Consider the following 15,944-nt stretch of genomic DNA (forward strand, 5'->3'; position numbering starts at 1 on the left):
GACGGCGTGGTAGCAGAGACGCCAGGAAAGATGGATATTCGTCGATAGCTAAACTTGGCGGTAGCGGTGAGATATTGCAGCAAATATTGAGCTAGATACGGAAGGCCTTAGGAGAAAGCGAACAGATCTGTTGTAACTTGTGAGAGGTGATAGTTGTAAAGAAGTGACAGAGCCAGGGCTGGACTGGGCTGGGCTGGGCCGACTGACCTTTTGAGCCATGCATGATGGATGGTAAGGTATGGGGGATAATAAAAGCGGTAAAAGCCACATCAAGGGATATGCCACAATGGTGAGTCCCAGCACTGTATCCGTTCGTCCAGAAGCTCAACTCGAGCAAAGTCCAGGTTCTTATGTGCACTGTAGTCAGGTTGTCGGTAGTGAGAAACCACTGTAGAACCCCTGGTCTGGTGTTGCAGCATGGCTGAACTCGTACCAATTAGGTGTAACATTGTGCGAGTATCATGCTGTATTCATTCAACTATCAGGGCAAATGGCAAACGGCCCAAAGCAAATGGTGACCTGTCAATCACATACCTTGTGCCTTCTTGGTTGTTCATTGAACCGAATGCGTGAAGCATGCACCTGATTAGTCACTTGCCTATGAATACTACAAAGTTCTTTTTTAGTGACGGGCATCTTCCTTTCAGTCTGGGAAGAAACAGAAGAGGAGATACTTCTTAGATACCCCGTATCATCCCCCTGCAGCCTGTACGTGATATGCTTGCATCAAGTAGACTGAACGCAAGTCATGTCCCTGCAACACCAACTTCTTGACCCAGTTAGCCTCGTTCTCTCTATAAGGAAGGTCATGATATATCCAAAACCGTATAGTTAGTTGCTGTAAGTAAGCCTGGTAAGGAAGTCTTTGTTGGTTGAAGGCGATTAGTACTCGACCCTTTATGCCTACGATCGAGTTCCCGCCTGTCGGGACGAAATGATGTGGTTTCGATTCAACAAATAGCCACGACCTGCATTGAAATTTGAGCAAACTCCAGTTATTTATCTAAGATGCAGTAGATGAGTGGAGTTTGTTTCACCTGCAGCATACCTACCTGGTACTTGCAGAGGCATACTCTGCGTTCTTCACTGTAAATTCAGGCATCTCTTGGTAAAATCTTGACATTACCTGATTCTTGGGTCATGCATCGCCTTACAGCAGCAGCCTTGAAATAGGTTCCCCAGAGCGGTAGGTACCTACAGTACAGAACGTAAGGCACCCGACCTTACCCATGTCGATCTCACTAACAATTTCATACAGCCAATCATTGCAGAGCTATCTAGTCCAGCTCACTCACTAAACAACTTCCAGGTTTAGAACTCCTTGCGTGAAAGCCAAAGCCAACATTCGACCACTCAAGTTGTGATAGGCATCTTCAGCCTCTTTTTAGCAATCAATCAAACAAACAAGACGAGACAGGACAGGACAGGACAGGACATACCTACCTACCCGTGGTCCTCTCTCAGGTGGATTCTCGCGCCGTAGATGAAAGGTGCTTTTGTTGACCGAGAGAAGCTGAATCTCACCCAGCAGGCTGGGCCTTTTCTATCACGCGTCTTGGCCTCGTCTCATCCATAACAAGCCCTCTGCGATATCACTCCTCGGCCTTTCAGCATTGCGCTGCGATTAACCACAATCTCGGCACTTCGTTCGCTTGGCTACATCTCGTTCACTACATCCTTCGACTTCACCCCAAATCTATCTGCGATGGACAACTCGAACCAGGATCAAGGCCAGCCTCAAGCTGAGCCCCAAGCACAACAACTCCCGAATGCTTCAGCGCAAGAGGTCATTCCTCATATCGATGCCAGCGCTAACATCAACGTCAACGGCAATGGCATTCCCCAACTACCAGAGAATCTCCTCAACCCAATGAACCCTCAGGCGCTGAGCATGCTGGCCGATCCCTCACTCATGGCTGATCCTTCTATGATGGCCATGCAGATGCCCCTGGCTGATCCTTCATTCATGATGCAACCTGGGCTGGCCTTGCCAAATGGCCAGAACGGCTTCAGTCTTCCCGTCGCTCCCCCTGCCACTGTCAGCGCTGGTAAGTTCTGCTCGCCCAAATCGTATCTCAGCATATCATTTCTAACATTCGCCAGATGAGGTCGCTTTGTATGACCGTCAGATCCGCCTCTGGGGCATGGCCGCACAGGCAAAGATCCAAAGCGCAAATATCCTTCTCATCACCATCAAGGCCCTCGCCAATGAAATCGCAAAGAATCTTGTCCTTGCCGGTGTTGGCTCTCTCACTCTCCTAGACAGTGCTACCGTTACCGAAGCAGACCGAGGCGCCCAATTCTTCATCCCTGATGGTGAAGATGTCATCGGACAGAACCGCGCTCAAGTCGCCAGCACCGCTCTGCAGAAGCTCAACCCCCGTGTTCGTGTTCACGTCGATACAGAAGGTGTCAAGACCAAGGGACCAAGCTACTTTGCTGCCTATGATATTGTCATCGCCACTGACCTTGACCCTGAGTCTTTCAATATCATCAACACTGCCACGCGCCTGAACTGCAAGGCTTTCTACGCTGCCGGTTGTCATGGCCTCTATGGTTTTATCTTCAGCGATCTCATCGAACACGACTATGTAATCCAGCGTGACCTGGGTAACATGCCCACTTCCATTGGCCCAGAGTCTCGTACTCGCACTATCGTTGATGTCCAGACTCGAAAGGAGGGTCCCAAAACAATTGAGTCTGTCACCAAGCGCGAGCTCTACTCTACATGGTTCCTCGCCAGTGACCTTGCTGTTCTTCCTACTGAGTACACCCAATCCAAGCGACGACTCAAGAGTGTCACTCCCGCCCTTTCTTGTCTCCGCGCTCTTTGGGAGTTCATGCAGATCCAGAACGGCCGAGTCCCCAGCAATCGCGATGACCTTAAGCTGTTCACGCAGATCGCCACTCAGAAGCACAAGGCTCTCGGCCTGCCCAGTGAAACTCTCCGCCCCGAGTTTCTGCGCAGCTTCCTTCAGAACCTCGTCAGCGAAATCTCTCCTGTTGCCGCCATCCTCGGTGGTCAACTTGCCCAGGACGTCATCAACGTCCTCGGACAAACCCAACAGCCTATCCAGAACATGATTGTCTTTGACGGCACAACCATGGAGGCACTCATGTACCCTCTGCACCCAGAAGGCTCACTCGGGGCATCACAACTCACCGACCATACTGTCCCCAATGGCGGTGCGCCTATGATTCTGGGTGGCATGGATGCTCTGCCTTTGGGTCTTGATCCAGCTGCCCTGGGCGCTCTACCTCACCATAATAACCCCATCATGATTCCTACTGGCCTCCCTCAGAATGGCAATCTTATTCCTATGCCCGACGGCTCCCTAGCCGATCCTACACAGCATTTCAATGCCGCAACGCAGGTGCCTCAGCAGCCTGTCCAAGGACACACGGCTCAGATGACAGCTGAACAGCCCACTCAGGCGACACCGGCAAACGCCGGTGCCTCGGAATCGAAGGAGTAGACTAGCTATATCACCGAGATGCATCTAGAAGGACTTATCACAGTGATTTGAGAATTGGACGGGGCACTGAAGGGGGCTAGGCATTTTGCCCGTACTATGTTGTAATTTAGGTCCGATCTCGAAAGTCAATAGAAGACTCCAACTAGGGGGGCAGAGGGTTTGGGGATAGACGATAACTCTGTATACTAATTAAGACAACTCACGCATGACACGCAAGGGGGCCAGGAAAGATTTGATGCAATAATGAATATTCGGTTGTTTCTCCAAGCCAAACATCCCAGCTAGAATTCCGGACTTGACATATCACAATTGCAATCACAACAGTCACTCGATTATCGCAGTGCTTTCAGCTTCTTGACTCTATTGTGCTCTACCAACATAGGTAAGCAGACCTAGCTAATATATAATGGGACATGATCGCGTTGCCCTGATACTTTTGTATTCCTGTACCCTGCCAAAAAGAAAACCATGATTGCCTTGTCGTCACCTCGTTCTTCTCCTTGAGAGACGGGTATCGGCCCCTTTTATTGCATTCAAAGGGACTGCAAGCGAAAGCCATTTGTGATTCGCGTCCAATTCGCACTCGTTTCATGTAGCAAAGTAGGAAGCCAAATGTCGAAAACAATGTCGCATGTAAAGTCAAAAGAACGCAATGCATATTATCTGCCTCTCTATTCCGGGGGCATGCTTGCCTAACGCCGCCGATGCGAATAAAATAGGGACTATGCCCTCATCGAAAACCATTAAATCAGTATATGATAAGACCGACTTTTGGGGTATAAGTATTGGGTATCGTAACAGCTGAGCTGCGGTAGTAATATGAAAGAAACAGCGGGTGGACATTATCAGCTGTCGCTGAGCATGACCGTGCTTCTCGAGGTGCAGAGTTCTACTATGAACTCTCGTCAGTGCTGTCAATAGTAATGACTTTTCGCTGACTCTTAATGATTTGAACATCATCGGAAGATTCGCCCTTAACTCGAGGTTCTTTGGCGGATGAGAGATTGCCCTTTGACGTCGTAGACTCCACATCTTGGTCACTCGTCTTGTTGGAAGTGCTGGAACGGACGATCTTGATCTTCGTCTTCGCCGCAGTCTCCTTGGTCTTAGTGGCCTCGACAGTCTTGCTCTTACGCGATTGAGCGACTCTCGGCTTCTTCGCCGGCGCAGCTTTGGTTGCAATGGGTTCAGCCTCAGTGGTCTTGGGCTTCCTAGGGCGCAGTCGTCGCTTGAGCGAATTGTCATCCTCCTCAATCACCACGGCAACATCGTCACTCTTCTTGGATTTCTTAGCTGGAGGCTCAACTGCGACAACATCATCGTCTGGTTGCGTGTCAGAATGCTTGCGTTTGTTCAGCTTCTGTGCCGTAGGTGGCACGCCAATAGCAGGCTCGACGAATCGGACGGACTTGTAGGGCCGCGCAGGCTTAGCTTGCTCATCTGCCTTGGATGAAGAGTCGTCACCATTCTATCGCGAGTCTTCTCTATCTTGGCCAGGCTCACCCCGCTCTTTGCCGCTTCGCTTGCGCGTTTGGTTTACGCTCCATCCTCTAATCTGGGTCGGCCCAGAGCTGGGCAGAGCCGCGGCAGAGCCAGTCTCCTTGTGGTCGTATGGAATGGTCTTCAGTTCGGGCTTATTCGGCCACGCTCGGTGCGCGGGAACGGGGGCGGGTTGAAGCTTTCGATACTTGTTCCCAGCGTCAGACGACCCTGAAGGGGTGGATCGATGACCATGGATCGAACTGGGAAGACCCTGAGGATTGTCTTGGGGGCTTTGAGCCATGTGAGGGGGCATAGGAGGGGGGTTCGCATACGTTGGAGATAGTACTTGATGAGCATAGCCTTGGTGAGGCGAGGTCATATAACCTTGCCCAGCAGTCTGCGGGTTTGGCAGAATTCGATCAGTCGCAATCGGCTGAAGTGGTGGTTGCCCATGTGGCTCAGGGCCAGGGTATCCTCGGTGATAAGAGCGAGGAGGACCGGGCGGGTAGTAAGAACCGGATGATCGTAAGCTAGGTTCCAGCAGTGCCTCATCCTGAAGAGACTGATTACGTCCTCGCGAAGGTCGCAGAGGGGGTAGAGGCTCGGCGCTGCCATTGTGAGAAAACGGGATCCGCGCGGAGGGAGGAGCTGGAGATGAATAGTGAGACGATACTGGGCCAGGTGCTGGTCCGGGAGGTCCGGGAGGTCCGGGAGGAGCATTTGAAGGCCCGGCAGGTGCTGGTCCTGGGGGAGGAGGCTGCGACCAGTATGCACGAGAGTAGCTGGGCTCGGGGGCACCATAGATACTCATACGGCGCGGAGAGTACCCGGGATCGATAGGACGGCCGGCAGCCATCTGAGCATCACGGGGGTCTGTGTTCGGGTAGGTGCTATGTGATAGGTATGCCCCCTGATCCTGAACTGGAGGGCCCTGAGATGGGTGTGGGGGAGCGTAATCCGGATGTCGCACTGGCGGGTGCTGTGAAACATTGTGTTCCTGGATAGGTGGATAGGCCATGAGTTCACCAGGATGACCATGCACTGGGCCGCTTGGTTGCATTGACATGTGCGCGCGGGGCTGGTGCATGTACCCTTGGGGAACCTCGACAGGGCTGGGATTGTATCGAGGATCAATCGGGGCCTGGCTTGGGGTGACAGGCGGGAGCTCGTTAGTCTGGGAGACGGAGCTTCGGGGGTCATGTTCAAGCATTCCATGAGAAGGAACGGGGCCAGGTCCCATGCCGTTCGGCGCGGCATCACGGTAGGATGATTGTTCCTGAGTACCATATGGCTCAAGCATGGGAGGTGCTTCGGGGACAGATGCTGGCTCATAGCTCATGGCAAGTTCGGTTGCTGGGGCAGTGTCGTAGACTGCTTCGGTCTCTCGGATAGCAGCGGATTCGTTGGAAGTGCTTACAACATTGCTCAAGGTAGCCAAAGCATCGAGGCCAACGCTGGAACTGGTGTCGGGCGTAGGAGCAGGAGCAGGCTTTGAGTCAGTGAAGACATCACGAATAGCGTCGTAGCGAGCTGGCTTAGGCACAGGCTTGGGAGCCTTGTTCGATACTTCAGTCTCAAGAAAAGCACCAGCATATGCAAGGACGGCGAGGTTAGTGAATCCAGTCTCGGGTTGAGGGTCTTCGGCGTCCTCTCTTTCGGGCTCTTGTTCCTCACTTTCTGGCTCTTGCGACTCAGAAGCGACTCGACTGACAACAGGTCTAGCTTGAAGCTCCTTGGCGGCAGTGCCTAAAGATCTGCTTCGCAAAACCTCAACAGAACGAACATATTCGGATATAGAGATCTCTTCAGGGTCGACTTCTTCGAGTTTGCAAAATCGTCTCATCGAAGCACCAATCTTGGCGCGGTACGGGTTATCATCCGAGCGACGGTGGTTGGTAGTCTTGAGGAATGACCGTGAAGCATGAGCAATCCGACCCGAAGGGTTGGCAATATAGACAACAGGCTTCCCTGGCATGACATGTGGAGTCTTCTCTACCTCGGGAACGGGTGCATCTTTCATGATAACACCATACTTAGGGTGCACACCGAAGCGCTTGACCGTGTCTTGATCAAAATCTTCGGGAACTGTAGTTGAAAAGTCGTAGCCATTGCACCAATGATCGACGTGAAGGCCGTTGCTGTTAGGAGTGTTGAGGTACTTGCCACGCTTTGCGTGCGTATGACCCTTGCTAGAGTCATTCGTGGAGTCCCTGAAGCCTATTTCCCAGTCATTGAACTCAAAGGTTTTAGGGCAGTAAAGGCGACTATTGATGCCCTTTTCTCGCATAGATGGCTTCTGGTTATATACGCGGTAGCCCCACTGATCTTCATCGCCCATATTCTTTGGCAATGGGGGGCTTCTTTCACGAGCAGGCAATTTACTTTGAGCCCGAGCAGCGGCTGCGGGAGTGATGCCATTGACAAGAGCGGGAGGCTCTGGAGTCCCTGGTGCTGATTCCGATTCAGCTGGCGTGCCCTCAGGCGTCGCCTCGGCTTCAGCAGCAGAAGCGAGAAGACCCTTGGCAGGAGCGGGAGCAGCAACAGATGCGCCATCATCAGCGTTGCTTCTGGTGTTCTTCTTGGGAGTAGGTTGACCGTCTGGTTGGTCTTGGGCTCTGCGTTTGTTGACACCACGGCCACGGCCACGGCCCTTTGAAGAAGCGGTGGTGGCGGTTGTAACTGCAGCTGTGGCAGCCGCTTCGTTCTCGCGTCCCTTTCGCCACATGGAAGTGCCTTGGACACGAGAAGGATAAGGGACGAGATGGCCATCTTGGTAGCACTCGTAGATTCCAAATTCTTCGTCCAAATGCTCGTCGCTGATGACCTTGTACTCGTACTGATCATCGGCAATCTGCGTTGTGCGTGTCAGCTGTTGCGCCCCCAATTACCGTAACGGGTAGATAATCAATTGAGGTTGGGGAAAGACAAGTGGTGAAAAAAGGTAGAGTAGAGGCAGAAAAGTATGAAGGAAAACTCTGACTTACATCTACGGGAAGGTTCTTGTCATACAAGGACTTAAGAATTCGAGCACGGTTCTCTTGAGATTCGTAGAACTGTTCTTCAATCTCATCGAGACCATTCTGTGGGGTGGTTGTGTGAGTAAATTGCCAAGAGCCTCATAGTAATATCGGGTACGGGACTGGGTCACGTCAGAGGAGAGCGACATACCTGGAATTCTTGTTCAGCGACGTAATTGTCGGCTTCATGCAAATGCTGGGCGAGCTGGAGGTCTCTGTCCAGACGACGCTTGTGCTCGGCGAGTTTGGCATCGAGGTTTGCTTGGAGCTCCTCCATGGCAGGTATGAATTCCTGAACAAGTTTATACTTGTCTGGATTTTGAAGAGCATCGTCAATGGTGCGTTCAGCCAGCTCTTGCAGGGCGGGCTTCAGCGCGTGAGCAACAGCTTGGTAATTTGCTTTGAGATGCCGTTGACGCTCATAAGCAGCCTGTACGCGCGAATCGGCAAAGTTCTTTGCTCGGCCTCGTCGTGAGCCACCACGGCCAGCCTTTGCAGTAGCCGCCTTGGATAGAGCGGCTGTAGAGCCACCTCTGCCACCACCTCTACCTCGTCCACCACGACCTCTTCCACCGCGGCCACGACCACGAGTGGAAGGTTCCCTTGCGGGAGAATCGTTCTCAGGCATGATGGGTACAATGGATCATGTAGTTAGAGGTGAGTAGAAAAGGTAAATGGTGGTGTTGGTTAGATGATGTGAGGTGAGCTAGAGCAAAGTAAAGCAGAGCAAGGTAGAGTAAAGCAATGTAGCGGGCCGGCTACCAGCTTTTTCTGGAGGTTAAAGGTGTGAGAATGTGCCACGCGCCAGTGACAGGGGGAGTGAAGTACCTGGGTAGTCCTTGAGCAAGGTAATGAGAAGAGCGCAGAGGCCGTACGTGACTTTTGGCGCGATGAAGGAGCTTGTTCGTAGCAGAAACGCGGAGAACAAAGAGAGGCAAGTAGCCGCGTGCGTTGAAGGGGAAAGGTTATGAAAAACAAGGCGCGCTGTGTTGGAGGAGAAGGAAGACGATTGAGGGCGTAGGATGAAAGTAAAGTGAAGTGACAGTGGAGGAATCTGAATCTGAATCTGAGAGACCGGGTCTGGAGGTGTGAGGTACGTATAGATCAGAAGTTTTTGCCTGCTGGCAGTGACCGCAAGTGCTACGCAACTGCACCAGCAATACAGCAGCTGAAGCAAAAATTGACTGATCCGTGAGATTGGCCAGCCCGGTATCACGTAGGTGATGATGAGTAACAATGATCAGCTGGCGTGCTGAGTGGTTGAAGTCGTGAATATGAAGGAGGTTCTAATGTAATGAATGAGACGGAGAAGCACTTCGAGTCCCTTTTTTTCCCAATAATACCGGTCCCCCAGCAGCATGACCCAAACGGGTGAATCCAATGCGCCAAACGAGCCAATAAAAGCGGGGATAAATCTGTCTGCCACTGTAAGTGCGCTGCAGGCCGCTGTAGAGTCTGCTAAATGCCCTCAGCAACTATACACCCCTGATCATCGGAAATCCACCAGCCACGCCCATCGATTTCACTCTAAGCCGTTTCGGGCACTTCCAGGACGCAATCGAGTCAAATGATTGGCCCGGTACCCTTGATTTTCCGTTCACCGCGGCTCCGTGACCCCTGTCAGTGCTTTGGCATTCTGCAAGGAGCACTCCGGATTCTCTCGATATGAGTGAGGCTTGCCTCTGAGGTACCGCAATTTTGGGTTTGTTTCTATTGTGAATAAGCACCTCAATGCCCGCATTATATACTTACTAGGTAGCCTAATCTAGGTACAATGCAGGCGGAGATTCACCAAGACTTTTGTCACGCGGGTTAGCCAAAGGCATGTTCTATTCAATGCGACGCAAGAACCAGACAACAATAAACAACAGTGGATGATCAGTATATCATGGATGTTCACGGCCCAGCCTGGTCATGGAGATAATCGGCTGATATTCAATGCTTTGGACCCCCCTGGCCTATCATTCTTTCACTCGCACGAGATCGGGTTACTGAATCTTTTCGGAAGCACGGGAACAATAGCAAGAGTTGCACTTGATACAAGGAAAACTGCTGCGCCCACCACTCTCCGTCCGTACGTTTGTGACAGCTGTTCATCCTGTCACTTTGCTGTGGAGCCTCACAATTCTTGTCGACGGTAGACAGGGCATGGGCATTAGCATACGCCACCAGTTGTGACACAGTCTTCGGAGTCTCGGATAACCCACGGTATTGCTATTGTTACTGTGTATACTATTGTACGTTATTCATGTACGATTTATATTGGCTTGAAGTGACGTGACTGCATGTCACTATTAATTCCCTGTTCGTCACTTGTGATACTGTCAGCTTGGTGTTATTGGTCTCCGACTGGAGCTCACCTAAGACGCCACGATCAATGTGTGAGTCTTGTATCTGATTAAGTATGTTTAATTATGTGAATGATTATATTTTGGCATTGGTTACAATCTATTCTGAACTATCTAGCTGTATGGTGTCTATAAGGCTGGGTCTTCCAAGTACAAAATGCCGAGGAACCATTATTAAGTTCAAAAAGTGTAACACTTGAACGAAGAGACCGTTTGGCACTCAGAGCTCAAAGAGGATAACATGAGAGAATACCCCCTAGAATTAATATATTTCGCGTATTCCTATGCCTTGTTAATGCTTTCATTTACAAACTCATTCTCATCGTCTTATCGTCACTCACCCTAGACACTCACGATAAACTCATATTAAGCCCCGCATTTTATAGGCTCGCCTTACACTGGAGTCAGCCCAACCCATGGAAGCTCCCGGGAACTAAACAAACGGTGCCGCTGCAGTGTCAACCAATCATATCACCCCACATACAGATCTGTACGTACCCGCAAGACAAAGAGAAAAAAAAAGTAAGTTGCATCGGGTTAATAAGGTAGATCGGCTTCAACCACGTGCATTCAACCGTGACGTGACGTCGCGATAGAGCCTTAACCTCCGAAATCAACATGGGCAAGAAACGGAAGCTGTCACATCAGAATGCGCCCAATGCGCGTCCAAAGAGACTCCCCCAGCAGAATAAATCCGACCAGAAGAAACCGCCCAGTGGCCCCACGAAGAAGGGCAGAGGCAAGCAACAGCATCAGAGTGATGATGAGCCAACGATACCCTTTGAGCCTCACCACCGCGTACTTCTTGTGGGCGAAGGTGACTTGAGTTTCGCAGCGTCGATCATTCAGCATCATGGCTGTGCAAATGTTACTGCTACGGTTCTGGAGAAGGATGCTGAGGAATTACTGTCCAAGTACCCCCACGCCGAGGACAACATCGCCGTGATCCGCGGTGATGCTGCCAAGACCAACGAGGCCGATAAAGAAGACAAAGAGACACCTGCCAAAGAATCAAAAGCAGGCGAAACCAGCCAAAGTTCCCACAACGAAGGTGAGGACACCAATGGCGAAAGCGACAGCGAAGAAGACGACTACTACGACTCAGACGATCCCAACGCACCACCAAGACCTAAGCGAAAACTCACACCCAACAACAAGCTTCTCTACAACATCGACGCTACTAAGCTTCCTAATTCTCTCATACGCGCCCGCTTCGACCGCATCATATTCAATTTTCCTCACGTTGGCGGAAAGTCCACTGACGTGAATCGCCAAGTTCGCCATAACCAATCCCTTCTCGTTTCCTTCTTCGAGCGCGCCATCCCGGCGCTTGCCTCTGACGCTGCAATTGTCATCACACTGTTCGAGGGTGAGCCATACACCCTCTGGAATGTCCGAGATCTTGCCCGTCATGCTGGTCTGCAAGTCGAGCGCAGTTTTCGCTTCCAGGCTCGCGCGTACCCCGGGTATAAACATGCACGAACGCTGGGCGTCGTGAGGAACTCCAAGGGTGAAGTAAGTGAAAGTGGATGGAGGGGTGAGGAGAGGGCATCGAGGAGCTTTGTGTTTAAAAGGAAAGAAGATATCGTTCCGGTGGTCGGAAAGAAGAGGCGGAAGGGCGATGATTCATCTGACGATGAGGATTGAGATGCTGCAACACGAATAGAAACAGCATAAATGGAGTCTGGTGTTATAGCACAGCTAATTTAGAAATGCCGAGAAACAGAATCGAGTTCCGAAAACGTGGGACTTCATTTTAATCGGCACATTGCCAAGGGTATCTCGACTCCAAGCTTTCCGTGTTTATTTCCCAAGCAGATGTTCCTGTACCAGACGACCAAATGGAAGGATTACTTGTGCCTGAACGCCAATAATCGATCCATGATGAAGCACGACTCTCAGAAACACCAGAACGGTATGATATTAATATCAGGGATCAAGACAACCCCCAACGCCAAGAAATGCCTCTGCCGCTCGAATTGTTCGAGTAGCAAGCCCAATAGAATATGCGGCCAACGCTGCCCCCCGGATTGCCCATTGAACACAGGGTCCAAAACATACAGGCTGTTCGCCGTTTATATAGTGATGGTACAGTGCGCCTGGTATTGGCCCTTTAACTCCCGAAATGCAAGTATGATTATGTCCCAACCAAGCTCCATTAGTGCTCCTATCCGTAGACTGCGGTGCGGGGGGCTCAGCAGATCCTGTTCTGTAACCCTTTTGCTAGTGCTTTAAGCTGACGTCTTCTGTGACCCAATCCCTCTAGCCTCGTGATTCAGGCGAGACAGCTCGTGGGAAGTATCCAGTAAATCTTTCCCAACGCCTCTAGTGGCGTCTTCCAGATCCTTCGTATGGTTGGCCTCGTCTTCAAGCCTTTGTGCCTCCTCGTTCTCCCTCACTAATGCCTCCTCTTGCTCACGAAGAGCCTGCTGTTCAGCATCAACAACACCTTCCATGGCTGATTGCGGAGGAGGCGGCGGCGGCGGAGGTGGGCTGGGCGCATCCAACTCATCCTCTCTCAACCTCTTCATGTTTGGCCCTTCAGATGGAGATATCGAAAGCGGACCCTCTACTTCCGACTCCCTCTTCCTCTTACGTTCAGGGCTTCCCAGAGAACCACTGCCCTCATTATCAGATGCCGTGGCAGCGTCAAGCCCATCAGCTGGGGTCCCATTAACATTGACTAAAGATGTACCCTCATGCCCACCAGCGACGGAGCCAGTACTGCTTCCTGCAGCACTGGGGCCTTGGTCACCTTTCATCTGGGTGTCTGTGTTTTCGCCCGCCCTTGGTTTCTGCTGATCACCGAATTTCTTAACAGCACGGTCCAAGAAGTCCTTGACGTACTGCTTCATTTTCCTCGCTTGCTTTTCACTTAGGGGTGCATTGGGGTCGCCGACTCGGTTGTTCTTATAGTCGGACGAGACAAGCTTCTTAGCTATCTCTTTACCAAAGCGCTTCAGCTCCTCCTTAGGAAGTTTGTGATGGAATTTGTCGAGGACATGTTTGATGTGGGGAAACACCTAGCAGTCTGTTAGTAGAGTCCTTGACAGAATTCGAATGCAACAAACCGTATTTTCGTATATCTTCATTTGTTTTTCGACTGGGAGAGATCGCCATTTCTCCTCCTTCACCTCCTTGGGTGGCGTATCCGCCGTCTTGGGGGTCGAAACTGAAGTATGTTTAGGTGTTCCCCTCTCAGTGACCTGGTTGATGATACTTTGGATCGCCAATTGCTCCTTCATAGCTTTGGAAGGTGCCTTGACAGCAGGTTCCGCTACAGGCTGAGTAGGTCGTTGCCATGTTGTGGTGCCTTGTTTGTTATAGAAATAAGTGTTTCCTGCAGCATCCTTGGCGGTGAACCATCCCTGAGGAAGCCCACCAGTGAATGGGGGCCTGCGAGGACGTCCGCCGTTCTGGAAAAACGCGACGTTCCTTTGCGGCATGCTGTTTCGAGGGCCTTTCGGCGCGTCAATGGTCTGTGGCGACGCTGTCTTTGAAGATTGCGCTGCCTCCTCGTCTCGACCTGCACCGCGTCGCTCCTCAAATGAGTTTGCAGCTGGTGCGTTGGGGTCGAACTTGCGTCGTCTGATTCGGTACGCCACCTCCAACTTACTCCACTCGTCGAGAAGGTATTTTGACTTTGAAGCCACGTCTTCGTGCTCGGATCGTGTCAGACCTTCGATGGCGGCCTCGATCTTGGAGTCCTGGATCTTGTTCCTTGTCAAGCGTGGGAACTTGTCGAGGATGTCCAAAACCTGAAGGACAACGTTGTGGTCCTCGATAAAGGTGTTGAGTGTTGTTTTGAGAATTTGGTAAGCGTGCATACGCATAACACAGTGGATGACGCGCTCCTCGTCGCACCGCAGGATACGGTCCAGTAATTTCACCGCAATCCATTTCTCTTTGCATTGCATAAGAGCAGCCATGACCTTTCGCGCGTCGTCTTCGTTGAGACTGCGCGAAGGTATACTGTTCACATATTCCTCATCGTCCTCGTCTGGCTTCTTCTTCCGAGGCTTCTTTGCCACCGAGGTATCCCAGCCGTCACCTCCATCGATACCTAAAGCCTCGACAGTCGCGACAGGCAATTTGGTTGCTCGCTCAGTCTGTGTTTTGCCTCCAATGAATCCCACGCAATTGGCTTCCCCGCAGTAGCAGGGTTGGGGGTCGGCACCATATCGGTCAACATTGTAGTTAAACACCAGCTCTTCTCCGGATTGGATCTTGCGCGAGGCAAAAATGCCCATTCGGAGTTTGTCGCCAACCACCCACTTATCAACATAGCAGTTGGGGTTGCAAGAGTGATTGCAGAAGCGACCATAGTTGCCCTTTTTTGTTGCGTCCACAAACTCGCTCTTGTTTAGCGACATGAAGTAAAAATGCTTGATACCCTCTTCGTCGTACTGGATCATTCGGCGGCGAAAGGTAGGCTCGTTGATGACTTCGCCGATGTACTCAAAGACGAAGTCATTGGCTTGTAGATCAGAGTCGGCACGGAGGCCGAATCCCTTCTTTTCTGTCTTGATGACAGAAACGTTGGCGTACTGCTTGCGCTGGAACCGCTGATTCTGGCAGCCCCCTGCACAATTTCCAGCCTCAGCGCTACATTCCATTTTTGTCGCTCGATTGATGCAGTCCGAGTCCTCGCCACATGCAATATTTTCGCCATTGTCTGTAGAGAAAAGTTAGCAAGGCACCGGACCACAGGGGCTCCGTGGGCAACGTACGCCATTCTTCCCGACACTCGCAGTCCAAGGCGTCGTTATCTGTAGATCCAAGGTGCTTTGAGCCGTATAGGCAATCGGGAATGAGCTGAAAGAAATTACAAGATTCGGCGGTCATGTCGGGGAGGTGGTCGAAAAGGACGGGTTCGCGGCTGGCTGCCAGCTTTTGAGAAGCCTTTCGAGAGAGCTTTGAGGGTCTGTTTGAGCTCGGTGTGTCTGCGCTTCCACTGCGCGACTTGACGCCATCATGAGAAGCGCTCGGCGACCGGGACTCTTCCTGGCCGCCATTCGTGACAGACATTGGAGTCCTCTCTTCCTGCTTCACCTGCGCGCCGTTTGTGCCCTCCTCAAGCTTGATTTCCTCCATTTTGCTGGTCGTATACTCGTCATCCTCCATTAGTACATCAGGAGCAATAGCACAAAGGCCAGGTTTGGAGTGTGGTCTCAGGATCTATCGAAGGTACTGGGCTGTCGCGAAGGAGCAGGACGTGTCGAGAGGTCAATGCGAACGCGAAGAATGACTCGTCCCAAGACAGCAAAAAGGGTGGAGTGTGAACGCGGAGTTGGTGGAGCGGGTAGACTATATCCCAGGCGCATCTACTGCAAGGCAACCTAGGGACCTTACGGGGAACGAAGCAGAAAGTTAGAGGCGAGGCGAGGCAAGGCGAGAAGAGAGGCCCGAGAGAGGTTACTTGATGTAGTTACCTACCTATGCAGGCCAAATCCGGGGTTAACGTTAAGCGGTCACGGGAAAAAGCGACGGGGCGAGACAAAGAAGCCAGGGCACATTGAGACCGTGCATCGACGATTACAAAAGACAACGGGAGGGACAAAGCCAATTCGAGTCGAGAACAACTCATTCCGACCCAGGACAAACCCCAAGGCAAAGCAAAT

The 15,944-nt window shown here is 51.5% G+C and overlaps 4 protein-coding genes across 4 annotated transcripts; 2 read left to right on the forward strand and 2 right to left on the reverse strand.

Annotated features, from left to right (window-relative positions):
- Positions 1-1,705: 1,705 nt before the first annotated feature.
- FMAN_10271 (putative AOS1-forms together with Uba2p a heterodimeric activating enzyme for Smt3p) lies at positions 1,706-3,476 on the forward strand (the record flags this gene model as incomplete). The annotated part of the gene is made up of 2 exons (XM_041820927.1): positions 1,706-2,048; positions 2,104-3,476. 2 exons carry the CDS (start codon positions 1,706-1,708, stop codon positions 3,474-3,476), a joined length of 1,716 nt encoding a protein of 571 aa, XP_041686759.1.
- Positions 3,477-4,368: 892 nt separating this feature from the next.
- FMAN_10272 (uncharacterized protein) lies at positions 4,369-8,603 on the reverse strand (the record flags this gene model as incomplete). Its single annotated transcript, XM_041820928.1, has 4 exons — positions 4,369-4,916; positions 4,980-7,809; positions 7,943-8,038; positions 8,127-8,603. 4 exons carry the CDS (start codon positions 8,601-8,603, stop codon positions 4,369-4,371), a joined length of 3,951 nt encoding a protein of 1,316 aa, XP_041686760.1.
- Positions 8,604-10,941: 2,338 nt separating this feature from the next.
- On the forward strand, positions 10,942-11,970 carry FMAN_10273 (uncharacterized protein; the record flags this gene model as incomplete). Its single annotated transcript, XM_041820929.1, has 1 exon — positions 10,942-11,970. One exon carries the CDS (start codon positions 10,942-10,944, stop codon positions 11,968-11,970), a length of 1,029 nt encoding a protein of 342 aa, XP_041686761.1.
- A 584-nt stretch (positions 11,971-12,554) lies between these two features.
- FMAN_10274 (uncharacterized protein) lies at positions 12,555-15,417 on the reverse strand (the record flags this gene model as incomplete). The annotated part of the gene is made up of 3 exons (XM_041820930.1): positions 12,555-13,346; positions 13,395-14,998; positions 15,054-15,417. The coding sequence occupies 3 exons, from the start codon at positions 15,415-15,417 to the stop codon at positions 12,555-12,557; spliced, it is 2,760 nt and encodes a 919-aa protein (XP_041686762.1).
- Positions 15,418-15,944: the final 527 nt, after the last annotated feature.

The sequence above is a fragment of the Fusarium mangiferae genome (genome assembly GCF_900044065.1).
Source record: "Fusarium mangiferae strain MRC7560 genome assembly, contig: FMAN_scaffold011, whole genome shotgun sequence".
NCBI classification, from domain to species: domain Eukaryota; kingdom Fungi; phylum Ascomycota; class Sordariomycetes; order Hypocreales; family Nectriaceae; genus Fusarium; species Fusarium mangiferae.